Raw genomic sequence first — 27,591 nt, 5'->3', positions numbered from 1 at the left:
AGCCCACTAAAAAGAAACCAATAACCTAATAGCCTCAAAACTATTTAAGTAAATGAACTGATAGTTAAAAACCTTCCTGCAAAGAAAAATCCAGGCCTGATAACTTCATTAGTAAATTCTACCAATCATTTAAGGAGGAAATAACAATATTACACAAACTTTAAGTAAATTGAGGAGTGACTATTCTCCTACTGCCATGATACTCAAACCAGATTAAGAATTTATAAAAAAAGAAAACTACAGACCAGTATTTCTCAGGAAAATAGATGCAAGAAATCTAAAAAATTTTTACAAATTGAATCCAACTATATATACATAAAAATATATCATGAGTTTATGGAATGCAAAGTTGGTGTAACATTAAAAGAATCCCTCAACGTGGGGAGCCACTATGGCAGACAGTTTGGTAGTTTCTTACAAAGCTAAACACTAGCTTACCATATGATTTGGCAATTGTGCACCTAAGTATTTATCCAAAGGAGCAAAAAATATGTCCACATAATAATGTGCACAGAAATGCTTATAGCAGCAGCTTCTTTTTATATATATAATTGCCAAAAGAAACTATCGTGTATTCATACAATGGAATGAAAAGCAAACTATGGTGCATTCATACAATGGAATGTTATTCATTAATAAAAAGAAATGAGCTATTAAGCCACAAAAAGACAAGGAGGAACCTTGAGTGCATATCACTAAGTGAAAGAAGCTAGTCTGTAAAGGCTACACACTGTATGACTCCAACTATATGACACTCTAAAAAAGGCAAAACTATGGAGACAGGAAAAAGATCAGTGGTTGTCACAGGTTTGGGAGGAGGGGTAGGGATGAACAGGTGAAGCACAAAATACCGCGCTTCAGAGCAGTGAAACCATTCTGTACGACACTGTAATGGTGGACTTAAGACATTATACATGTGTCAAAACCATACAACTGTACAACACAAAGACTGAACCCTAATCTAAAGTATAAACTTTAATTATTAATAATGTATCAGTATTGGTTCATCAACAGTAACAAATGTACTACACTAAAATGACACGGTAATAATAATGGAAACTATGTGCTTATGGTGGTGGGGATAAGGGGAGATGGGTGTGAGAACTACATTTTATGTGCAATATTTCTGTAAACCTAAAACTGCTCTAAAAGTAAAGTTTATTATTTAAAAAGAATTTAATTCACCATATTAACAAACTATAAAAGAAAAATCATATGATCACCATTTGACAAAATCCAACAAAAATTTTTGATTTAAAAAACAAACAAACAGCAAACTAACAGCATGGAACTTCTTCACTCTGATAAAGTAGGAAAACCTACTGCTAGCATCATATTTAATGGTGTAAGACTGAATGCTTATCCCTAAGATCAAGAGTAAGGTAAGGATGTCCTCTCTCATTGTTCCTATTTGACACTGTTCTGGAGTTCTAGTTAGAACAATAAGGCAAGAAAAATAAAGAAATAATGGAAGTAAAACTATCTTTATTTGCAGCCAACATGATTGTCTATGTAGAAAATCTTATGGAATCTATTAGAAAACTAGTAGAATGAATAAGTTTAGTAAGGTTTCAAGCCATAAGATCAATATTCAAAAATCAATTGTTCTTCCATAAACTAGTATTGGGAAATTAGAAATGGAGATAAAACTATACCATTTACAACAGCATAAGAAATATGAAATATTTAAGGATAAATATGACAAAGATGCTCAACATCTGCACATGGAAAATCACAAAACAGTGCTGAGAGAAACTAAGGAATAACCAAACAAATGAGAAGATATACTTTGTTAATGGTTTGGAAAACTCAATATTGTTAAGAAGTCTATTTTCCCTAAATTGATCTATAGATCCAATATAATATCCATCAAAAATTATAGCAGTCTTTGCTGTAGCAATTTATAAGGTTTAATATGGAAATGTAAACAAACTAGAATAGCCAAAACACTTTGAAAAAGGAAGAATAACATTGGAAGGCTAAGACTACCTGATTTCAACACCATAAAGTTATAAAGACTTTAAAGACTATTACAGTAACTATAAAGTTAATTATAAAGTTACAATAATAAAAAATGTGGTATTAGCATCAAGACAGACAAAAAGATCAACAGAACAGAAGAGGGAATGCCCTCAATGTCCTCCCTTCTATGTAGGACATGACTCCCAGGGTGTAAATCTCCCTGGCAAAGTGGGACCTGATTCCTGGGGATGAGCCAGGACCTTGTATCATGGGAATGAGAAAGGCTTCTTGACCAAAAGGGGGAAGAGAGAAAAGAGACGAAATAAAGTCTCAGTGGCTGAGAGACTGTGATGATGGTTTCACACATATGTCAAACTTATCACATTATACCCTTAAATATGTTTACTCTATATTTACTCAACTCTGAGGTTGAGTATACCTCAGCAAAATTGATAATTACTTTTGACCTGAAAAGGAAAGAACAGCAAATAAAGCAACAGAAACCACCACACAGATTTTTAAGTTTCAACTTTTCAAATTTAGCATTTTCTAAATATTAAATATTTCTGTAATTTCTATTTCTTCTATATCATTATTCTCCCTAAAAACAGGAATAGGGCATAATCACTAACTCTCCTTTACTCTAACTGATACCAGTTTAACTTTAACCTTTTGTCTGCCCAAATAGATTTTACTTGGATAAGTTTTTTCTAATGCCTCTCTGTCAAAGTAAATTTTAAAAGTGGTACATGTAAGAAGAAACTATCATCTAAAAAAATTTTCGAACAATCTTAAAATGCCTGCAGTCTTTGTGAAAAACATATATGAATACATTTTGTTTTAATTAAATCCTGTTAAAAATTAGCAAATGTATTTATGCTTCCATATTTTTCAAGGATAACTGTTCTTGGAGTTAAAGCCTCCTGCCTTCATTGCCTTAGTGAGTGTATGTTGAATTAGACTCACTCCAAGGAAAAATCAATAATTAGGCAATCAAGATACCTATTAGATAGAGGACCTGGGTTTGATTCCTGATGCCTGTCCATGTTAAAAAAAAAAATAGCTATGAGAAATGCAAACATACCACATTTGCTAAAGGCCTAAATAAAGAAGATTTTACCTAAACCACTTGGCAGGTATAGTTGAGTATTTTAACATAATTAAATTAAGTTGTCTTCTTTTCTTTGAGGAAAGTTTAAGTTTTAGCTATGAGGAATAAAAGTTATTTTAAAAAGGTCTTTACTTATTCCTACTGGTTCCCTGTTCAAGAACAGGGAAGAAATGGTGAGCCACCTCCTATGTGTCAGGCCCTGTGATAGCTAATTAACCTACATAAATAAATTTTGTTGATGTATATTAGAGCTCTAAGATGTTTTAAATGATCTGCTCAAACCCTCATAGCTAGTAATGATAAAGGTGGAATGTAAACTCAGGTCTCCTAGCTCCCAGTGAGGCAAGAGAACTCCTGAAATCTCAAAAGTATCTCAAAGGGAAAGATAAATGAGAAGAAATAAAGCAAGAGGGGAGGAGCAATATAATTTTATAAACGAATTAGAAAGCATAGTGGGAAATGAAAGAAAGTAGGGAAATTATAGTGGACAGGGTAGAATGTAGATATGCTTTCATATTCCTCTAGTTAAATGGTAGTAAGACAGTAATTTAGTTAGGCTAGCGCTTGCCTATAAGATGAGAGCAGTTTATGAAAGGTTTTAATTTTTCACTTAATTACAATATATCTTTTTTGTTGTTGTTCTACAATATTATCATAAACCTACCCAATTAATTTTGGGGAGCAGGACAAGAAGCTAGGGTGAAATTTCATAAGAGAGGTGATGATGGACAGAGAGTTCAGTGTAGCTAATCTTCCACTATTATGCCTTTGATGTCTGTAGACTCTGTAGTTATATTTCCACTTTCATTCCTGATATTAGTAACTTATGTTTTCTCCTGTTTTTCTTAATCAGTGTCAGTAGGGGTTTACAAATTTTATTAAAAGAAAACAAAACACTTCTTGACTTTTTAAATTATTGCTAAGGTTTGTCTATTTTCTATTTCATTGATTTCTGCCCTTATCTATTATTTCCTCCCTTCTACTAACATTAGTTTAATTGATACTTTGGAGACCATGTATTCCTTTATGTTCCTTGTGAGAATGCTAATTTCTGTTCTAGCAGGAGGTTAACCTGGTTTGGCACAAGCTCTTCTGCTTCATTTTTGCCAGGCTGATTGGGATCTCTTCTGTGTATGTATGTTTCAGCAGTTAGCTAAGGATTCGGGTGGAGTTTATATGCAAATTTTGGTATTAAGCTACCCTGCAGCTCCTTTTCTTCTAGGATTTCTGATAACCTTCCAGCTGTTTTGGTAGTCCCGGGACTCTTGTTGTTTAACACCTCAAACCAGTAAAGCTGCGGCTTTCTGCTACCAGACATCATGCATAGATTGAGAAGAACCCTGAGGCAAATAAACTACAGATTTGCAAATATTGGTGGTTTTGGTCCCTATCTTTCAAATGTAAACTCCCTTTCCACTTGTCTATTTTTAGCCACTCTCCAATGCCTTCAAAGAAGGTTTTTTTTTTTTTTTTGGTTCATATTTTATGATTGTTATCCATGGGAGGGTTAGTCAACAAACAACTTCACCATTAATGAAGCTGGAAATCAGGGATGCTGTTTTTATTCTGGTTGCAAAAAGCTTTTGAAAAGTGCTCATTCATTTGTCAGGCAAAAGGTACCAGGTAATGATTTCACCTCATTAACTCTGATACAAAGGATTTTCAACTGTGTTTATTTTTCAATTCTCAGCAACGAGTTTTTACAGCACAACCAGTACAGTACCTATCTGTAGAAGTTGGCTAGGGCAAAGAGACCTACTGAAGTCTCAGAATTCAGCGCAGCCAGTGGGTTCTACATATCCGTGCAGGCCTGCACTACGAGAAATCTATTCCTCAAGCATTCTAATCCCCATCAGATTTTCTGTTAATGAGTAGAAATGACAAAGTAGTAACATATTAAGAAAAATACAACGGCCGCTTGCACTGGGCACTGACAGAAAGGGATCTTTTTTCCGAATAGAGCTTTTCCAGAAGACAAAAACAACGGATCTGCAGGTTTTCTGACAAAATGAAACACACCCTACAGAGTTGCTGATAGGCAACACCTGGTGATAAAACTAGTTTTGGTCCAGTTGAGACAGTTTATCAGAATGGACAGGACAAGCATACCGTACTAATCAATGATTCTCTGTTCCCCACTTTGTAAGAGCCCTCCTTCGTAAAATGAAAACTTAATGTCAGCCAATCAGAGTATTTCCTCACTTGTTTCTGTGTTTGCCTCATATAAACTTTCTTCTACTATCAGAATGGGCTGCTGCCTGATTCACAAATCACTCAAGAAAGCTGTGAGATCCTAAATTGCATGAAACGTTTTCCTTTCATCACAGAGCTATTTAAACAAGTCTTTTACTAAAAGTAAAAAAGGAAGAAAACAGGAACAAAAGAGAATAAGAAAGTAATGACAAACAAAATATATCATTCCTCATATCTTAGTGATCCATTACTGTGGGAGGATGGTGGGAACGATCCTTGAGAAGGAACACGTCTTAAAGAAAGGAAGTAAAGGGACTGATTTTCACAATTAGCAGACTTTCTCAACAAATAAGAAGATAAGGTATTTCACTTTGCAGACTATCCCCTAATTAGAATTCCAAAATAAAGCTAGTTTTATTTTTTTACTCAGAAATTTAAAAATTTAACTGAGGCCTAGGTTTTCATTTTAACTAAATAATCTATAAAGCACATTTCATCCTGAGGACACTTGCCAAATTTTTGGAATTTGAGAGGTGAACAGAAAATCATAGCAGTGGGTAATGAAAAGAGGAACAAATTAAAGTCAGAAGATCTGGATGCTAGTTCAGAGTCTGTTATTATATTACCCTGGGCAAGAGATTTAATTCCTTTTTGGGGCAGTTTCATCAAATGTAAAACAAGGGAAATGGATGGGAAGATTTTCAGGTTCTTTTTAGCACTAAAAAAAAAAAAACTTTAGGCAAATCAAGATTCTGAACAAATGAGAACTGAATTATACTGACTGAATTTGAACTAGAAGGACTTAAATAGCTAATTTTCCTTGCTCCCTTGCTACTTCATCCCCCCCGACCCGCTACCAGATCTCCATTATCTTTTGCAAGAAAAGGGTCAATGAAGTTGGATATGTCTCTGGAAAGAAATCTTCAAAATGGAAACATGTACTAACAGGAAACTCTCAATCTTAAACCTTTATATAACTCATAAAACATAGAAAAAAAAGTTTATAAAAAAGGAGTTTTTCCTCGGAAATAAAAAATCAGTTTTATTTTTAGAACACTATGTTCCTTGTTGAAGTGTTGTATCTGTATCATACTAATGAGGATCGTTACATGCAGTCCAATACTTTTAGTCCTTTGAAAACCTTAAGTGACACAGCTACATAAAAGTGTAAGGTTTTATGAATTTCATTTTTTCTAATGGGGCTTAGAACTCTTTCCTTAAACTATATCAGCTATACTCTATAGATAACTACTTAATTTACCTCACTAACTCGCTTTGGCATCACAATTCTGTTTCTAATTTATGGCCACTGGGCGTACTTAACCACACGTGAGTTATGTGTTCAGGCTCATCAATTGTGTGACCTTGGCAAAATCATTTAATCCCTCTCTCCTTCTGTTTCTTCCTCTGTAAAACGGGACACATATACCTCATGGGGCTGTTATGAGGATCGAGATAATGTAAAATTATTAGCATGAAGCCTGGCACATAGTGAATGCTCAATAAATCTAAAATTTATCATTAGCAGTGCACAAATACATGCTGCTTTAATCCTGTCCTCCTCATTTTCCTATTCCTGAGGGCCAACTCTGTTTAAGTCTTTTTTGCTTTACGCATTTCTCAATCAGTTTTAGAGCTCTTGGCAACATCATGGACTTCTCATCACTTTCACATTTTAATGCCATCTGTTGCCAACTCCTGCTGTTTCTACTTCCATAGACTGATAAGCTATTGAAAAACAAACTGTCAAAATGTCTGTTTCTTTATCCTATTCTCTCTAGATTAGAGATTTGCCATCACCTCTTACCTCTTTTCAAATACTTAAAAATACTGATGCCAAAGCAACTGTTTTCAATTATAACTTTTACCTATGGGTTTTAGATATCTTTCACATTAGAATTCAACTTCTCCCCCTTATCTTCAATGTGATTTAACATACAGTTATTTTTCTATTTCTTCTTTCTAGCCTATGGCTCTTTCCATTTAATAATTCTACTTGCTTTGCCTGTTAACAAGGTACAGTTAACCATGGGCTGTTATCAGTGACTCATTGTGGAAAAGAGTCTTATTATGCATTCTGCATGTTAATTTTCAACTGGCATACAAGTGAGTTTAGTCTCTGTCTTTGAGAGAATTATTAAAATTCATTAAGCACTGTCTAGGCTCTTTCTGTCTAGCTTACTGTCACTGTTCCTTTATTTCTTGTCCATCATATGTTCTGTTTCACTGTCCAACTCTCAGTGTCCATTTGAAAAAAAACTCCTTTGGCTTTTCTTAAGTATACACAGAGTTAATTTTAAAGGTAATAATAAATCAATTTTTTTCCAAAACTGCTTTTAAAAATTTTTTTTTCAGTTTTTATACCCTAACTGAACAGGGATGATGGAAATGATAACTATAAGATAGAGAAATTATACATTCTTAGTTCCACTTTAGAATGATTAATTTGGCAACCAGGCATTAGATTAATTGGCGTATGGAAAGACCACAGGAGGGAGACAAGCTAATTAGCAGTAATGAGAATAGAAAACATGGAAAGAATGTAAGAGACTGTGAGAATAGAACCCTCAGAGATTGGAAACTAACTAGATAAAGAAGATAATGAAGATGGAGATTCAAAGCTGAAGATTTAAAGCCTGACAGGAAAATTAAGATACTAATAATAGAAATAAGGAAGATAATGACAGGAGCTAGCTTGGGCTAATGTACAAGTCATGAACCATGGTGGTGCCATCCTTGACAACAGCCCTTGCTGAAAGGACAGCCATGGGGTATTTTATATATGCAACTCTGTTTCCCATTCCTAATTCCCCAGAATATTGACTATTTATAACAAGCTATTTTTACTATTATTATTATATTACATATAGTTTTTATACTATATTATCTACGACATAGAATAGCATGGTGGTTAAGAGCATAGACTCTGGAGTACACTGGATCCTAACTCTGCCAATTACTAGATATGTGATCTTAAACAAGTTATTTAACCAAGACTCAGGTTCCTTACTACCACTATTTAACATCAAAAAGTTGTTAAATAAATTCTTGCATGAACTACTGCAAAGCTATGGATCTTGTAAAAAGAGTGTATAATTTCGGAGTATAGGGGGAAAATGCTATTACCTGCTTTGGGCTATATTTAACAGGAAAACATCAACAGTACCATAGCAATACCAGGGGTATACAATGGGGGAAGGACAAGAGTTAGGTAGATGTTTGGTGAGGTTGTGTTTATTGGTTATCTTTCTCTTGGGAACAATGAAATTATCTAAAATTGAGAGCGTTGACAGACTACTGACTTTGGCCCTGATGCGTAGTACATGAGGCCCTGTAGATGGGGGTGGCTGAAAGATGTACTGACTGAGAAGTAGACTGATGAACGATGGTGTACACATATGATAGAGTATTGTGTTGCTACAAAAAGGAATGAAGTTGTGAGGCATGCAACAATGTGAATGAACCTATGGGACATTTGGTGAGGCAAAATAAGCCAGAAATAAAAGAGCAAATATTGTATGATCTAATTTAGAAAATACTTAAAAGAAAATTGGGCCTAGATTGTAAGTTCTTATAGCAGCCACATTTATCGCAGAGTGGTAATTGTTATTTATGGATTTTGAGAGGTTTTATATATGGTATTTAGAGATCTAAAGAATGAAGCCAACCAAGTCGGGAATAAGGTAATTCAGAACACAGGGTAAGGAAGACATTGTCTGTATTTTAGAACTTCACCTACTCTTTGAGAACAAAGGAAGAAAGTTTTACTTTGTCCAGAACCTAAATTTTCTGTAGCACATAATCTAACTCAACCTGTTTGGATAGATCATTTAAACAATCTAAACACAGGGAGCTCAGAATAAGAATGACAGCTTTTGATTCTGTATAGCTCAATATAAATCCCAGAGTATATTAGGCAGATAATCAAAAAGTATTGGCAAAGTCCCTTGAGGGAGAGGAGAAAAAACATGGAACTATTAAACTTTACCACTGGGGAAACTGGATACAGTATCAGACATTAGGGACACCCAAATCAATCGGCTAAGCCCTTGATCTTGAGGCTTGCTCTTGTGAAGCTTATGTATGTAGTGGAGAAGCTTAGTCTACCTATAGGTATGCCTAAGAGTCACCTCTGGAGGACATCTATTGTTGCTCAGATGTGACCTCTCTCTCTCTAAGCCTAACTCTTCAAGCGAAACCATTGCCCTCCCCACTACATGGGACATGACACCCAAGGGTGAAACTCTCCCTGGCAGTGTGGGAGATGATTACCAGGGATGAACCTGGCCCTGGCACTGTGGAACCAACAATGCTATCCTGACCAAAAGAGGAAAGAAGTGTAACAAATAAAGTATCAGTCAGTTACTGAGAGAGTTCAAATTGAGTTGAGGAGCTACTCTAGAGGTCACTCTTACGCAAGTTTCAGTTAGACATTGCTACCTATCATAACTTGCCAAACTCTAACCAAAACCATTCTTGCCAATCCTAAAGAATACCTAGGGCATTATGTAAGATTTTACAAAGGTTCCGTGCACTAGGGTAACTTTCCAGAAACCTACAACCTCCAGATGGGTCCCTGGACCAGATAAGTCCTGAAATGCAGAGGGCCAGCCTCTCTCCAGAATACCAACTTGTTTCATCCCCCTATCCCATAATATGGGATGAAAAAGTTGGAATAGACATAGCTCAAATACCCTTAAAAAGTGGGAGAAAGATAAAAGGTGATGGTGGAGTTACAAGAAGGTTGGGTTTAACAAATGAGTATGACTGTTGAATCATTATACTGATATTTCTTTTTGTCTCCAGAACCTTAGAGCAGTTAGAAATAAAAAACTAAAATTGTGGAATTTTAACCCATATCGAATTCTGAAATCTGTTCTATAACTAATTGTTGTGTACCTCGAAAGTTTTTGCTTTTTTGTAGATGTTATTTTTCACAAAAAGAAAAAAAAAGAGGAGTATAACAGAGATGATTGGACCTAACAAATGAGTATAACTGCTGAATCATTATATTGATATTCCTGTTGGTTTTCAGTGTATTGGAGTAGCTAGAAGAGAAAATGAAAAATCATGGAACTGTAGCCCATAACAAACTTTAAAGTCTGCTCTATAAGTACTTGTTAAAATGTACTTGGAAATTTATTGCTTTTTTGCATATATTCACAATAAAAAAAATTTGTGAGAGTTAAATAAGAACATTTTAAAAGCTCTTAACAAAAAGCTCTAATAAATGTAAGTTATTTTTATATCTGTTTAAATTGTTCCATTCTCATCATCTGTCTTACTGTTGTATTCTATTAATATGGAGACCAGAAGTGGAAAAGTTTTATTTTGTTCTGGAAAGTCATACTTTGAATTACGTCAATGACGTGCATATTAAATTTCAGATTTCTGACACTGATCTTACAGGAAAGTATTTGTTGAGAAAAATCTGAGTCATTGTTGAGTGCAATTTTCAGATGGGAACAAAGGTCTTTGGAAACAATGTAAAAGAACAGGGAAAATCCAACTCTTCCAAAGGCTGCCAGTTTTCACATGTTTCCTCACACTTGAAATTATAGGAAAACATAAAACAAAGTTTTTAAATATGAAACATTTGATAAAATAATTATATAACTATGTCAATTTTTTTTGTTTTGTGCTATTATATTTTTGGCTTCAATTGAAGGTGAGACACAACATTATTTTTATAGGGGAACCAAGGATGTCACTTTTAATTACTTGAAATGAAGAGTAAACTTTTTTAAAGTAAACAATGCCAGAACAGCTATGGGCCTACATATGAAATTCTTCAGTTTTATAATGTTATCAATATCTGGGGAAATTTAAAAAATATTAAAAATTTTAAAGTTTTTTGGATATGACAAGATTGAAAAACTTAGATCACTTTAATGATCTGCAGTTAGATGTTAGAATTTCTTTCATGTTACTCTGTATTTTTTGTCACTATGTACCTGTTAGAAGATTATGTGGTTTATAGATGCTTCTTTTTCTCAATGGTTATCTCTTCCCTTTAGAACTGGTATTGTGGGGGAAATTTGTTGTGTATCTGTTATTGTTTGGATTTTCAAACTATAAGATGAAATTTATCAAATAAGGCTGGTTTCTATAGAAGTCAGTCCTGTGTACCTATCTGGAGTTACTATAACAAGTAGCAATCTTCTAAAAACCATCATAGTCAAACTACTTAAAAAGCATAAATTGGTTCTCAGCAGACATTCAAACATATACAGTTTGAGTACCGTGTGTTCAAATTTTAAGGTGTTTGCAAAAATGCTAGCTGGGAGTGAAGGAACCACCTCATACAAGTAACACTTGCAATCTAACCACCTAATATTTAATACAGGCTGTTATATGCATGTAAACACCTACCTCTGGATTTAGAATTTATCTAAGAAGAAAAAAACTACTCTTACTTTTAAAGTAAAAAAAAAAAAAGAAAGAAAGAAAGAGATGAAAGACAGAGGTTGAAAAATTCTCCTGTAAATGTGACAGCCAGGTAGGCAATAATCAAGATGATGACGCAACCTCAGGGATGTGTGATTCAGTGAGCTAATGCAAAAGTATTTCACTTCATGACATACACCTCAGTCATCTTCACAAAGGATGTGCTGTTTTAGAAAACAGGAGATGCACTAAAGCCCTGGTTTTATTTAATAAAAATCAATCCACTGCTTTGAAAAAGCCAAGTTAACTGTGGCAGGGCCAATTTCACATAAATTCTGCCAATAAACCAGACTATCATTTGCACATTGACCTTCCAACCTAGTATTTATTAAAGCAGCTATAAATTAACCCTGATGCCTACAAATGGCCATTTTATGTAATGGGATTTAGATTTAGTAAAAGTCCTAAGGAAACCAACATATATAAAGAAATGAAGTTTTAATTAATAATGTGTATCTCTTTAAGCAGAACAGTATGATTATAATTTAATATCAGGAAGGTTAGGGTCTTATCACTAATAATTTGTTGTTAATTTACCATAAGCAGCTACTACTCCAAGTCACTGTGCTATTTTTTCTTTGTGTATTTTAACTCCCAGTAGTTCCTAAATATTCCCCAATAAGACTTATTACATTTATCCATAAAAACGAGCCACTTCTTCTTTCCTTTTAATAGGCAGCAAACTGAGTTATTTTTCTCTGTGGAATAAGAATTTTCATTAAGATGGTCAGAAAGAGGGAGAAGCTTTATGTGAATAAATTTCTAGCACAGTTCCATATTAACATAATAGCAATTAAAATAAAAAAGATAGGGATCTTAAAATAAATTTAGAAACTTGAGCTAAAAACTTTATTAAGGTTTCAAATTTGTATCTGTCAAAGGACATTAGGATTTGGGACTAGAAAAGGCACTTTTGGTTAGCCAGCTATATTATGTACTAGTACGTAACTTTCTGTAACTATTTATCATTAGAACTCAAGTTCTCGGATGGTTGACAGGTAGGAATCTACTAACACACTGAAACTTTCTCCTGGACAGTGCATTTACGTCACATTCTCCCCAGTGTTGGATTAGGTCTCAGGAAACATCAATTTCAGTAGAACAGTTGTTCAATATAGCTGACTTAAGAATTGAAGAAAAGGACTTTTTACTAATATTAATGTTAATACCCTACAAAAGAATCCAAATTCTAGCTGAGATACTAGTCCACCAACTTTTGCTTCGCAATCAATAGACTACCACTATGATCAAAGAATGGCAGTTACTATTAAGGCAACTGTTAAATGAACTAAGCCTGTACTATTAAACCACATTCTCATGAGCAACTTCTAATCAATTCTCAAACCACATTTTATTTTTGCATGTCTTTAAAAAGACTGTATGATCCATGAAGGAACAGAATTTATCTTCTATTATAATGGTATTCCCCTACACCAGTGGTTCTTAAAGTGTGGTCTGGGGGCTTCTGGGCGTTCTTGAGGCACTTTCAGGCAGTCTGTAAAGTCAAAACTATTTTCATAATACTAAGAGGTTATTTGCCTTTTCTTTATTCTCATTCTCTCTCAAGTGTACAATGGAAATTTCCAGAGCCTACATTAATATTAACATGTCTGTCATTGTTTTTTAAAACAGAGTAAATAGATATGTTAATAGCTCAGTTTTAATTTTTAATTTCTAATATGGCAAGTATCAACAAACATATATATATATATATATATATATATAAGCTTTTTGAGTCCTTAATAATTTTTAAGAGTGTGAAGGGGTCCGGGAACAAAAAGTTTGAGAACCACTGCTCTAAATTACAATAGTGATTGTTCTAATTTATGAAGCTTTCAGTAAATGCTTGTCAAATCAAATGCTCTTTAGAAATAGAGCCATGGGATATTACTCAACAGTCTCTATATTTGGAGTCAGCTGGACTGTAAACAGTATCCACTGGGTACACTACAGTGTACATGACCATTAACTGCATCTCTGGAAACCTGGGTCATTTAAAACCAGATTCGTGATTAAGAAAAAGCCCAACTATTTCATAAGACTTGTTTGAAGTAATACTGTAAAATGTAGGAAAATATACCTCTAATGTAGAAAAACACATCTTAATGCATACCTAAAAAAGGTTTTAATCACCTTATTACTTTTTTCCTGGGTAAAATTTTACTTCTTCAACCATAACCAGAAAATGAAAAAAATGTTAAACTGAAATATGAATGTAATTTGCATGTTCCTTTAAATAAAATTAGAAAGTATGGTATGATTTTTAAGAAATATGGTGGGAAAACAATCTGATTCTACTTCTACAATAAAGGGGTTTGGATTAATAATCACAAATATAAAGGCTTGGCAAACAGATGTATACAAACTTGGATAGACACAGTCTGTCTAAGTTTGCTTGCTTTTCTGGTTAATGCGTTTGAAGTCATATAAGCTTTACAATTTACCTGTAAACAATACTCAAGAGAAGATTTACTTTTCAGGAAAGATTATTATACACGGCCTCAAAAGGCTAAAATACTGCTAAGCAAATACTCCATCTCTTATGGATCAATGCACTTAAACGGATGGCATGTAGTAACTTAACCATTTGGACTACTAAAATGAAATCTCCTAAAAAATTAAGACATTTCAAGGAATTGAAACATTAGGCTAATATCATAACTCCTTCATTAATGGACAAACTTCAGCTGTAAATATTAATGTAAACAATAAATTGAGATATCATCAGCAAATATTACTAAAAATATATTATTCAGGCAGAGAGCTTTCTAAAGACTTAGGTATTCTTTGGAAAAAATCCCTGGATGTACTTTTGTTGTTTTACTGAATGTTTAGGTGAAGTCAATGCAATGGACAAGATCTTTGTCGTATTCTAGATAAAAGTAAAATCTGGGTATAAACATCAAGCTCACCAGAATGCACTTGTCAAAGATAGATACCGTAAGCAGGCATGTACCACCTTGTATTATCAATGGAACCCATCATCAAGAATTCTCAAAAATATATACAGTTGAAATCTTTTCAATTAATTATGGTTTCTACATAGCATAGCATACATGATTCAATGACTAGCAAAGAAGAAAAAAAATCAACAGTAGATTTTTTTCAGTAATGAGATGCACAGTGATGCCAATGTGGTATATTTTCAACAAAATCTGAAGGTCTAAATAGATCAGTAGTTGTATTCAATCTCCTTTATTATGGTTTTGTATTCTGGCCTTGGCACAACTCACTGATTTGGTCTTTTGACAAATCTACTCAGGCTTTGGATATAATTAATCCACCAGCATCAAAGCAGTATTTCACATAATTCTTGTTCATGGACTGGAGATACACAGTTACATTTAGCAAGCAACTGGTATATGGCAAACTGAAGAAAGATTTGGGAACTAAAACTATGGTTAAGGCCATCAATTCACTACTGCTGGTGGGAGGAATAGCAATTGTAGCAATACGATAAATTATTTCATACTTCTATGTGCTTAGCCATCATTGGAAAAATGTCAGCATAATGAGTGCTAGAGTTCACAGCAGGCATGCATGAATCCCTTCCTGTGGGAGTTATGCCTCTGGTACTATACTGTCTAGAGGAGCGCCTGGGAGAAGCGGGGGGAGAAGAGAACAATGAAAGATGAAGAGAATCTATAAATTAAAATGAAAAATGTCCTTGATGTAGTAGGGCTTTGAATTGCTAGCTACAAGAGAAAGCAGACCATCTGTTCAAGTTATCAGGGATAGTTTGGCTCACTTTGAGCAAACATGAGGCACAAGCAGAGATACCAATAACATACCAATTTAGTCCCTCAGCTAAATCAAGGTTATAATAAAATGAAAGTCTTTGAAAGGATCACATTACTACTTATAGAAGCATCTAGCATGCCACAAAGTGGGGAAAGGGGAAAAGTACCTGAGTGGGAAAAGGATTAGTTATTTGGATGATGTCTGAAACTCCAACAAAGTATACTGTATGTCACTAGAAATGGCCAGTAGAATGAATATAAAGGAAATTCTCCTGCTAAACACATGATTATCATCTCCAAGTTCATCTACAACATGCCTATGGCTGAAGTTGGTAGGCAAGCATTTTTGAAACCCAGGATCTTAGCAAAGTTACTTTCTCCATCACTATCAGCCCTTTATACTTGATTTCTTTTAGAATTTCAAGGAATCAATGCTCCCAGCTGTTGGCAATTACAATGCCTTTCTATGATCAGTACAAATATTTGTGTTAAACTTTCTCCTTTAGGTTCAGTATAAAGGAATTGGTTATTGGCTAAAATAGACCATCTCACTTTTTATGGAAGGCTTAAATAAGTGTTAAGTTGGAAAAAAGGACATTTTTCCTTTTGACCATTTCCACTTGTCCCCAGACTTTTCTAAAGCCCCTCTGTGGTTCTAACCTCTTAAATCCTGTTGTGTGCGAGCACCTCCCATGCTCTGCCTTGGCATTCGAAGAGAAGTTCTCAAAGGTGTGTGTCTCTGCTCATCCAGGTAAGCAAGGTCCTCCAAGTGAGCAGAGCTGGTAGCTGATAAGATAGAAGAGTTTAGTTAGAACATGTAAGTTTAGAAAACTTCTTTCAGTTAGTCTCTACCTCCCAAACTTTGGGATTAGGGCTCCCCAGTAGATACATTTTACCAAGAGTTTCCTGAACTCAAAGACCTCATCAGCATCTAGGACATGTGTTAGGGAAAATGTGAAGAACTGTCTTCAGCTCCTTCATTACTATTAACTGCCTGAACTCATGGGGAGTACTAGCAACAAGTTGGCAAACCTATAATACAAATACTCTTTAGAAATGAAATCTTTATTCAAAAATTTAATCATTTTACATGAATGTGGATCACACACTTGTACCTGAAACCAAAAATTATTATTTTTTGCTTCTGTTGGGCCACAAATCCCACATTTATAGAATAAGATACAAAAATCTTCAGTGGAAAACCTTCCCTAAATTATACTGGGCTATGAGAAAAACATGAAGCTCTAACACTGTCCTTCATGGTAAAGCGTGAAATATGAAAACATTCTAAAATATGAAGATGTCAAAGATCGGAAAGGTAGATACCTGAGACACTGGACAGAGAACTACCAAACAGCATTTAGGGACTTGCCAATGTCCATGAATTCCAAAAACAATTTTGTCGTTTTTTGAAGACAGTCAAGTAATATAGCTCCTAGCTCATCCATAAATCCTTTATCCCCTAATCAGCCTCAAAAGAGAGAAAATGGCAGAAGAAAGAAAACGGATATTGGTATTGCTTAATACTAATGGCCATTGGGCCCACTCATAATGGGCCAAAAGTGAAGACATCAAGAATGATTTGAGCACTGAAGACAAAGTAGGTTTTAACAAAGAGAAAAAAACTTTCAGAAAATGATTATTTAGCACTTGTAAATCGTTCATTAAATCATTAACTCAATTTATTGCCAATTATGAAATATACTGTGCTGAGAGTTCATTCAATGACAGTTATTTACTGAAAGCTTACTATGTGCCTACTCTAGGTCCCGTACCTGGCTTAGTTGCCAGTTTTTACCTCTGGTGACTGTTTTGAGTAGGTGCGAAAGCAAATTGAAATCACTGTTTCTTGTTATATAAATATTTAGAGATTAAAAAAATTTCCACAGATGACAACCACACTTGGCTGCTGAGCTCCAGTGACTAAAGTATTGTCCATATCCCAAGTCAAGATAAGACACAGACAACAGAAGGCAGATTATGATAAATGGCACAAAGAGGATCACAAAGTGCTCTATAAGCTGAAAAGAGAAAGAAGAGATGGAGAAAATAGGAGAGAGGGAGGAGAAGAGAGAAGAAAAGAGTAAGAGAGAACAAGTAAGAGTTACATGCTCCCTTCACCTTTCAATTATTTTCATTTAACTGGTGAGGAAACTAAGACCTATCCTAGAGGGAGCTTTTATCTTATAATCACTTGGCAGTCAGGGAAAGACACCAATAATGTACCTTCTTTCACACACCCAGTTGCTGCCTTTGAGGTTGAATTATATTGTTTCTCCTCGCTAATTTTGTTTCTGTCATTTTCAGGAATAAAGAAATAGCTGTATATATGTCTGTTAAATATTTCTTCATGGTTTGTAATGCCACAAATCTAATGGGTATCTGTTATTTAACTGCACATTTAGTGATGCAAAGTGGATAGTAACAGAATTCTCCAGAAATAATTCTGAAAATATTAGAGTTCTACATGTCACTACTCGAAATTATTTTTTTTTTTTTTTTTTTTTTTTTTTTTTTTTTTTTTTAAAGACAGAGAGAAGGAAGGAAGGATAGAAGGAAGGAAGGAAGGAAGAAAGGGAAACATCTTTAAACATTTTCTTGTTTTATTGTATTCTGTTTCTCCGTTTTTGTTACATGGGCTGGGGCCGGGAATCGAACCGAGGTCCTCCGGCATAGCAGGCAAGCACTTTGCCCGCTGAGCCACCGCGGCCCGCCCACGAAATTATTTTTAAATAAGTAAAAGCAAATACAGACGCACAAATACTTAGTCAAGCAAAAACTAAAACGTTGCTTTTTCCTGTTGAAAACTAAAGATGCATATTACAGATTTTATTCAAATTACATATGTATAATATATCACACACATAATACATTCATTTTATGTTTTTTAAAACCATACTAGTTTTTTTTTTTTATTAAACCTTCATTTCACTTGCTATTTTAGGATAGGACATCAACATGTGTACTTGCTAAGAGGTTTTACAACCCTAAAAAGAGATATATAACATCTATTCAAGAGATATATTACATCTATTTATCTAGTCAAATATATAACATTTATTTATTTCTATTAATAGAGAAATAAATAAACAAAAAACATCACTTCACAAAGTAGAAAGATGATGGTAAAGATGATTTGAGATGTAAGATGAAAAAAAGACAAACAGCCAGCCCACCAGCTTAAAATGCCCATTTTGCTTTTGAATTCTGAGATCATGAAAGCTGCAATGAAAGCGACAAAAGGGAGGTTTTTTTTGTTACCAAAAGAAATAGAGAAGGGGTTTCTTCTGATTTACTGAAAGTTAAGAGTGAAAATGAAAAATTCATTTTACATGAATATTTCAAGTTATATGAAATACTGGAGTATCTGATTTATTGCCTGAAAAATCTTAGTTACCAATTTATCACTGGTGACTTGTTTAAGTAGGTAAGAGGATAAAAAACCACTAAGATTTTCTTTTTTATGACTGCTGGGGAATATTTCTGTATGTGAGAAACTTAATCATGTTTTCAGATTTACAGAAGATAACATGGTCATTTGCTCAAAGACTTTATAATCCAATTCTGCCACCAATTACATGTACCTACTTAATAGCTGATTATAAATGAGCTCTTTTAAATAAACTAAGAAGCAGAAGAAGAGGAGACAATCTAGAATTCTTTCAGCATAAGTCAACAAGATGTAAGTAAACTTACATCTCCAACCTCACAAATAAGTTGTTTATGTTGATTGACTTTGGGAACTGATATTTACTCATTCATTCATTCGTTAATTTATTCATTCAATAAACATAGCAAAATTGTTAATAGAAAATTCTAGCACTGTATTATAACACAACACCTTTACTATTTTTCTAATCGGTCTATAGGAAAGAAAGCAAGATCCAATTTACTAAAGAATGTAGCAGATATCATTCAAGAGAATGTTTTATTAAGAATCACAGGAATGGAATGGACCTTAAAGGTTGTCCCATCCAACACCTGTCTAGTGCTCGACTCTTTTTCTCCTTTCTAGGTAGCTATATAGCTTAGGCTTGAACATGTCCACGGGCAGGAATACACAATCTCCTAGGACATATTTCATCTTTTAACAGCTCTGTTATTAGTGATATGGTTCTCTCTATTCGACCCTTTCTTTCTGTTGCTGGTTTAGATGCTTCTTCTGATGATACCAAAAAGAAGAATGTATATGCTTTTAAAAAACTTTTATTGATAAATGAAAAGAAGGCAACTAAGGGAAATGAACCTTCATCACTTATAATGTGCCAGATAATGTGCATTTTCTTGCATGATTCTTTTTGATTTTTAGATGGGAATAAGAAAATCACAATGTATAACACTGAAGAAATGATATCAATTTCTTTATGAGAAGTTCATGGGCTACTTGCCTGGAGAGATAAGATTCATATTTCTTTGCCAAAAATCATTATGAGTACTTTTCAGCCTCTCCCATATTAGGACAATAAAGTATCATCTTACTTCCCTTCCTGGATATTCTGAGCATAAATGGTTACTTTAACTCTACTGAATAGTCACAAAACATTATTATATGAATCAGTTACCCTAGGATATCCCAGTTTTCTTAAGGATATAAAGTCCAACCTATATACATTCCACAGCAGCTCTTAAAATGGTCATTAATCCCTAATAGTGACTATACCATTATGTCAACTGATCAAGAAGACTGATAATTGATTTTATGCAGAAACCACCACCAAAAACATTCTTCTGCTGCCAAGGAACAAAGGGCTCACAATGACCAGAAACTGTGTAACAGATCACTCCAAGATTAGAACCTGCTGATATTTTGACAGGAGTTGGTGGGAATGGTAAATATAATTGGTGGTGATATTGGGAATAGGGGAAGATTTGACTTTTCCTTGTGCCTCTCCAATGTCAACAATTATATGAACTATCAGAAGTTCATGCTCAACTTGCAGACTAAAAAAGTAGCTAGTTCTTTACCACAAAGAAAATTGGGAAATCTCTTAACTTTATAGCTTCTCCCCCAAATTACTCAACTAAAGAACTTTAATGAAGCTTTCAAAACCAAAATTTTCAATGCTTAAGGCACAAGGATAGACCAGCCTACAAAAAAATGCTGAGATACCCTTCAGTGAGTCAAATCTTTTACCTGGTCATAATGGTCCAATAAAGAAGGAGGAGAGCTAAGTGAATATCTCAATATGATGCTTTCCCAAATTTGCCTGTGATAAATTGAGTAACTGGCCCCAATTCTTCACCTCTTCCTGTATCTGTGCTTTTTGTCATTTATCTTTGCAGTTCTCCCCATTACAACTACATCCTACTCAGCAGTTATTCCTTGCCCTTGCCTTTGGGTTTTGCCATTTTACTTGTTTTGCTTAGTGGTAAATTATTAGACGATACAAAGATAGTTTTAAAATGTGCTTGTGTATTTGGGCTTGTCTTTTTTTCTTCTGCCATCACCATGAGAGAAAGGTATCCAGCTGACTCACAGATTCAAGGAGTATGAGAGACAATGAGGCTAGACCTGTAGCCAACCTGCCGCTTGGAGCCAAGACTAATCAAACTAAGCGCAGATCAATCAACCCACTGCCAACTGAGATGCATGAGTGAGATTTTTTTAAGCTACTGCATTTGGAGTCGTTTGTTACATAATGTTATTGTTCTAATAGCAAACGGATATGTGTTTAGGCTGCAATAGATTGAGCTTCACCATGGGTAAGGACTGTATCTTGTTCACCTTTTATTCTCTGTAACTACACTATGTCTGGCAGAAAAGAGGCACTTAAAAATGCTTATTAAATTATTCACTGAAAGAGGGCCAATGCCAGAGCTTGGAAGAAAGCACTGACAAGTACCGCTTCAAGAACAGGCTAGCTGATTTCCTTTTGTACTGCATCTATAAAGGGAGAGGAAAGCCATTTCCTGCTCTGTATTCTGGGAGAGTAAACTCTAGCTTTACTTGGTAAAAAGGTAAAATCAGCTATAGTGTCTTGGAATTATACACCCTCAAAAAACAAGCTCTTAATCTTAAATCATTCCTCTGGGTGTGAGCCCATTATAAACAGGACCTTTATACTTCAGTTAAGGTGTGGCCCAAATGTTTCAGGATGGGTTTTAATCCTATTACTGGAGGCCTTATATAGAAGGCCAATGAGAGAGACGCTACTAGGAGCACTCAGAAGCTGGAAGTCAATGCAACTCTGCGGGGAAAGAAGACACTGTCATGAGCATTAAATGTGATGGAAAAACCAAGGACCAAGCAATTATTGGCAGCCAACCCCAGATGCCACAGTCTCCTGGGAGAAAGCATTGCCATGCTGATGCCTTGATTTTGGATTTCTCCTAGCTTCAAAACCATGAACCAATAAATTTCCATTGTTTAAGCCAAATCATTGTATGGTACTTGTTTTAGCAATTAAGAAACTAAAACACCAACTAATATAAAAGTCAAATACAAAGAAAAATAACTCATATTTACAAAGTTAAATGAGAAGTCAAAGTATCATTCTATGAAATACAATGGTCTGCACATTTTTATGCTGTTTTAATTAAAAAGCTTCACAAGAAATTTTTAGAATTAAATGTGTGAACCAGCTTTTACAATATAAGCCTTAAAAAAAGTGGTTCCTGTGATACTGTGGGCCATTTATAAACAATATCAAGATGTTTCCTGTCCAGCCTAGATCTCTGTCTTTATTTGATCTTCATAGTTATCATGCTGAATTATTATACTTTTCTACCTTAAATCAAATTAGAAAGATAATTTGAGGTAAAAGCTCTTTTTAAAAGATTTCTCAGCAGACTAAAATTTCATAGTCTGATCATCATTATTGATAATACACCCTGCTCAGTGTTTTACATTCTATAATGTTAATGTTCACTGTGCTCAACTATGAGAAGAGGTGATTAAAATGTTTCTAACAGTACCTAAATTTTATATTCCCTATCTTAGTTATTGGGTCCACTGGAAACCCAGTGAAAGGAATTTACCCAAATTATAGGTAGAGTTTCTATAAGGAAGTACCTAGTCTTCCTTTTCAGCAACCACAAACATACATTCAGCTTTCTAGAGCTTTTATTATTCAGATAGTTGTATATATGCTTGTTTTCCTTTGCTAGATTGTATTAAGTTCCTTAAAGGCACAGCAGATTCATCTTTGACCACCCTATCTTTTCACAGTCAATCAGACTGCTCTGCTCAATATAGAACTGGATTCCAGACTAGTCCTACTTAGATCTAGTAATCTGTCTCGTTCTATCCTCATTTTTCTTGTTTTGCTTTCTTACTGTTGAATAGACATCACTGTAGAAATTTGTCTGGCTCCAAGGATGTTCCTATTTTCCCCTGTAAGTACCATGGATCCCCCTTTTACTTTTACTTTGCTCCACAGCACACATTAACTTCTACTATACTATATAATTTACTTATTTATTATGTTTACTTTATTTTCCCTGGTTAGAGTAAGTTCCGCAAGGGTGGCGATCTTTGTTTTGTTTACTGACGATGTTCAAGCACTGTGAACAGTGCCATGGCCATATAGATGCTCAATAAATATCTGTTTGATAATCGAATAATTGTATTTTTATATACATTTTATATTTTGATGCCTTTCAAATAATCAAAGAATAACAAACCAGCTTTTATTTTACTGGGATATTTGAAAGTTAAGGATGAAGGAGGTGGCTAACTCAAACAAAGCCCTGAACATCAGCATCTGATACAAACACCAATGACGGTTCTAGAGGAAAACATATTCCACTGCGTAGTGCTACTCTTCCTGTGAAATTGCTCTGGCAAAATTTTTGGAGATAATAGTGTCAAGTTAACATTATAAGATTTAATGAACACTTTCTAGATAAAAGTATAAGAGATAAATAATTAGGTGAGTTTAAGTGAATTGAGGAAACAGAAAAAACAGATCTACAATAAAACATTTTATGTAGAAAGAAAAAGCTTTAAAAAGTAAACTCTCAAAATTGATGTGAAGAGGAGGAGAGAAGAGAAAAAAGATACCCTTTTTTTTGAGAATTCATCAAATGAAAACAGCTGAAAACTGCTCACTACTAGAGTTATTTAAATGAAGTTAAAATCATTTATTTATTCCACAAGTGGTTAGGCAAAAATGAGGCAGAAAACATTTGTTATAAAATAGTCCAGAACCCATTCTATATTGAATCTGGAAGCAAGTCTTCTCATATTAGTAGCCACTAATGAAAACTGATTATTGCAGCACAACTGCCATTCTGTATGACCTAAACAGGGAGCCTGGAATGACAATAATATTTGCAACAGCTTGAGCAAGAAGCCATTCGCTCTCCTTATTCCCATGATACGTAAAGCCAACATTCCAACTGATGAAAAAACCCGTTATTAATTTTTGTAAAATCGTCATTAGAGTTTCTGGTTGGATTCATTTAAATCCTCCTGAATACCCATTTTTTAATTTACCTGGTTCTTAAGATCCTTTTCTTAGAAAATGCGCAGCTCCAGATATTAAAGATATTAAGTAGATCATGAGAGCTTACATTTTAACTGACTTCTGTTTGTATGTTTCCCTGATTATCCCTCATTCTCACACAAAGGACTGATGACAGCTGTTGTAAGCAAACATTTTTTGTTTCCACACCCCTTCAGTTCATTGCCAATCCTTTTTTAAGACATTAAGGATGAGACACTCTACTGTAATAATTTGTCATACTACCTCCAAGTCCACAAACGGCCTTCTATTTCCTTCTAATACAAAAGGTTTACAAACAAATATGTAATAGTAATTTACATTTTGAAAACAATAGAACACATGGGCTTTTTTTTTTCTTCAATCTTTCATATTTTAGAATTTTAACTTAAAGGAGTATAAACATCTCAATTTACATTTACAAAGCTGGCTACTCCAGGAAAAACCCATGCTTTAATTCTGCAAGACTGCCAAAACTCATCCTTAATCATTTCATTATTCCAATTAAAAGTTTTCAGTAAATACTATCCTCATATGTGGTACATGAAGCTTTTAATTGGGACATCTAACTAGACTACATTTGTTTGAGTCTTTATGTTTCTAAAACTATACAGCTGAATCTACCTGATCAATACTTATACTTCTATTAACGAGACTTTAATTTTAATACAGTTAATAAAATATACCTGGTTTACTTTCTAAATTTCATTATATATATTCTCCCACTTATGTTGAACTGAAGTGAAAGTTCATAAAAAATGAAAAAAAAAAAAGACCACCATAAACATCTGCACATGTACTAATTCATTCTCCCTACAGGTAGAAGTATTATAAATAGAACGTCTTTTCCATTCTTTTTAAAATCAAGAGTCTTACAGAATAATATAAATGGTTTTATGAATAATATAAATGGTTTTATTGCTTGGAGCTCAATGCAGCAGCACCCTCAAGGATTAATTAATCCCTTGAAATTTTTTGGTCATGCCAGAGAAGTGGCCCCATAAAGTTGCCAAAGAGCTCAGGTCCTTTGAAGGTGATTCTCTTACCCAGGTGGGGAGAATTTATAACATGGCAATGAACATTTAAACAATTATGTGATGTTAAATGGTATTTTCAAATGATTAATCAACATTGTTTGGTCTCTAAAATAAAAAAATCATATTACTAGTACTGAGATTAAAAGCTAGACTTGAACAAGGCCTTTTCTTGCTGGCATTCTTCTGTTTATATGCTTAGAAAATTTAATAAGTAGAAACATATTGGCTTTTTATTTCTACTTCAAGTTCATCTCATAATTGAAATCCTGAATTATTTCTGTTTACTAAGGAGATTTAGACATTTGATCTCCCCCAGTTTGGGGAACCATTTCTACACACCACATTAGAAGGTAAAGGAAAATATGTATATTTAGAGCTAAAATGAGAAGAGAGGGCCTTTTTGAGCTAAGAAAAAGTGATTTAGACATTAGGAGCCCAGAGGTCACAGTGAGGAAGTCTGGGAGAAAGTAGGAAAGTCTCATCTCCAATGGTGAAGAGAAAAGGAGGAGGAAGATTCAAACCTAGCTAATAAGAAGCCCTAATATTCCCCTTTCTATCTCAAACTACCAATGAGGGTAGGTGTATGTTTGTTAAAATGACCTTTAGGGTGAGAAGGTATCATTGTACCTTCCTTTAGACTCCAGAAAAGTAGGAACCATAAAAATCATCACAGCTTCAGAGCTCTGTCCCCCCACGGAAGCTTTGAAGAATCAGCAAGAACTGGCAGAAGCATCTTTCTCAATGCTACAGAAAACAGTTAAAGGACTTAAGTAACAGGCCATGCACTGAATCAAGAAAAAGGCTACTTAAAAGCGGTATGAACTTGTGGCCTCCCTGCTAGTTCCTTCCCCCTACTCTCAAAGGCTCAGTGTGGAGCTGGCCCACGTTGGGGCAGAGTAACCCTTTGCACATACAGGGAGCAGGTATGTCTGAACCAATCCGTCTGGTTTTAGTCTGAGGGACTTATGGTCCCAGAACTTGCCTTGTGTATAGAAGGCAGTTCACAGAGCTCTCCTACAAGATGCTGTGTGAGAGCAGTGAAGTGGCTGCGTAGGGCAAGGGATTGTTTGCTGCAGGACATATAGTACAGTGACTGGGACTGTGAGGAAAGGATTTCTTGGAGAAGAAACATTCATATCTGTATAAATTGGGGAAATCCTAGGGCCACACATACAGGCCCAAGAAAAGACTCATGCAGAAAGCATCAGGAGGTCCCTAAGCTTTGGCCCTGGGGTTATTCTCTAAACTCACTATATGGATGAACTCTGAAGGAGAACTCTGTTCCACAGGTCTATCTGCAAAAACAGGGAAAAGTGTTTTCTTTTTCCTTCTTCTTTCTTCTTCTATTTTCTTAAGTTCCAGGCATTCAAGGAAACTTCTGTTATAATACTAATTGGATACAAGCTTAAGGAACAGATAGCCTAGCATCTACATTCCAGTGATAAAATATCAAAATGTCCAGGTTTCAACAAAAGGTTATAAAACATACAAAAAAATAGGAAGTGAAAGATCAGGCAAAGGAGAAAATTAAAACAGTAGAAACCATTAATGAGGAGGACCAGACCTGAGACTCACAAGAAAAAGACCTATAAAAAACCTAAATATGCTCAAAGAGCTAAAGAAAAACATGGAAAAAGAAGTAAAGGAAATCAGGAAAATGACAGATGAACACACAGAGAATATCAATGGAGAGATGGAAATTCTGAAAAGGAACCAAAGAGAGCTGAAAACTGCAGTAACAGAAATAAAAATTCCCTAGAGGGGTTCAATGGAAGACTGGAGATGGCAGAATAAAGACTCAGTGAACTTGAAGATAAGACAATTGATATCATTCAGTCTGAGGAGTAGAGAGAAGAAAGACTTAAGAAAAATGAACAGAACCTGAGTAACTATGAAGCATACCAATACACACATTGTAGGAGTCCCAGAAGGGGAAGAAAGAGAGAAAGGGGCAGAGAAATTATTCAAAGAAATAATGGCTGAAAACTTCCCAAATTTAATGAAACACATGAATACACACACCCAAGATGGTCAACAAACATCAAACAGGATAAATCCAAAGAGGGCTACACTGGGGAATACTATAATCAAACTGTTGTATGCCACAGATAAAGAGAGAATTCTGAAAGCCATAATAGAAAATCAATGTGTCAAAAGTACAAGGGAGACTAAATAAGATTAAATGCCAATTTCTCATCAGAATCCATAGAGGCAAGAGGGCAGTGGGATGACATAATTTCAAGTACTGAAAGAAAAAATTTGCCAACCAAATATTCTATATCTGATAAAACTGTCTTTCAAAAATGAGGGAGAGATTAAGACATTCCAAAATAAACAAACGCCATGGTTGTTTGTTATCACAAGACTGGCACTATAAGACATGCTAAAGAGAGTTCTCTAAGGTTGAAAGGAAAGAACACTAGACAATAGACTGAGGCTACATGAAGAACTAAGATCTGTGGTAAGGGTAACAACATGGGTAAATATAAATGCCTGTACTACTGCATTATTGGTTTGTTACACCGTTTTTTATTTCCTACAGGATTTGAAAGACAACTGCATAATATGTAATGTAAATCAGTAGCGTTGGATTTATAATGTAAAACAAGCAATTTGTGATAAAAACTACATAAAGTGGGGGAGAGCAGAGGGGTATA

At 34.6% G+C, this 27,591-nt stretch overlaps 1 protein-coding gene across 13 annotated transcripts in view; it reads right to left on the bottom strand.

The window, feature by feature from the left end:
• TANC2 (tetratricopeptide repeat, ankyrin repeat and coiled-coil containing 2) overlaps positions 1-27,591 on the bottom strand; it is a 642,298-nt gene that overhangs the window by 178,823 nt on the left and 435,884 nt on the right. For all 13 annotated transcript variants that reach the window (XM_077163513.1, XM_077163519.1, XM_077163523.1 and 10 more), the window contains one exon: positions 16,114-16,239. In XM_077163513.1, the coding sequence (XP_077019628.1) occupies positions 16,114-16,239 (126 nt within the window). The remainder of the gene's footprint in view (positions 1-16,113; positions 16,240-27,591) is intronic.

The sequence above is a fragment of the Tamandua tetradactyla genome, chromosome 6 (assembly GCF_023851605.1).
Source record: "Tamandua tetradactyla isolate mTamTet1 chromosome 6, mTamTet1.pri, whole genome shotgun sequence".
NCBI classification, from domain to species: Eukaryota; Metazoa; Chordata; class Mammalia; order Pilosa; family Myrmecophagidae; genus Tamandua; species Tamandua tetradactyla.
Note: the sequence above shows the minus strand (reverse complement) of the source record. Positions and strands in the feature narration are given on the sequence as shown.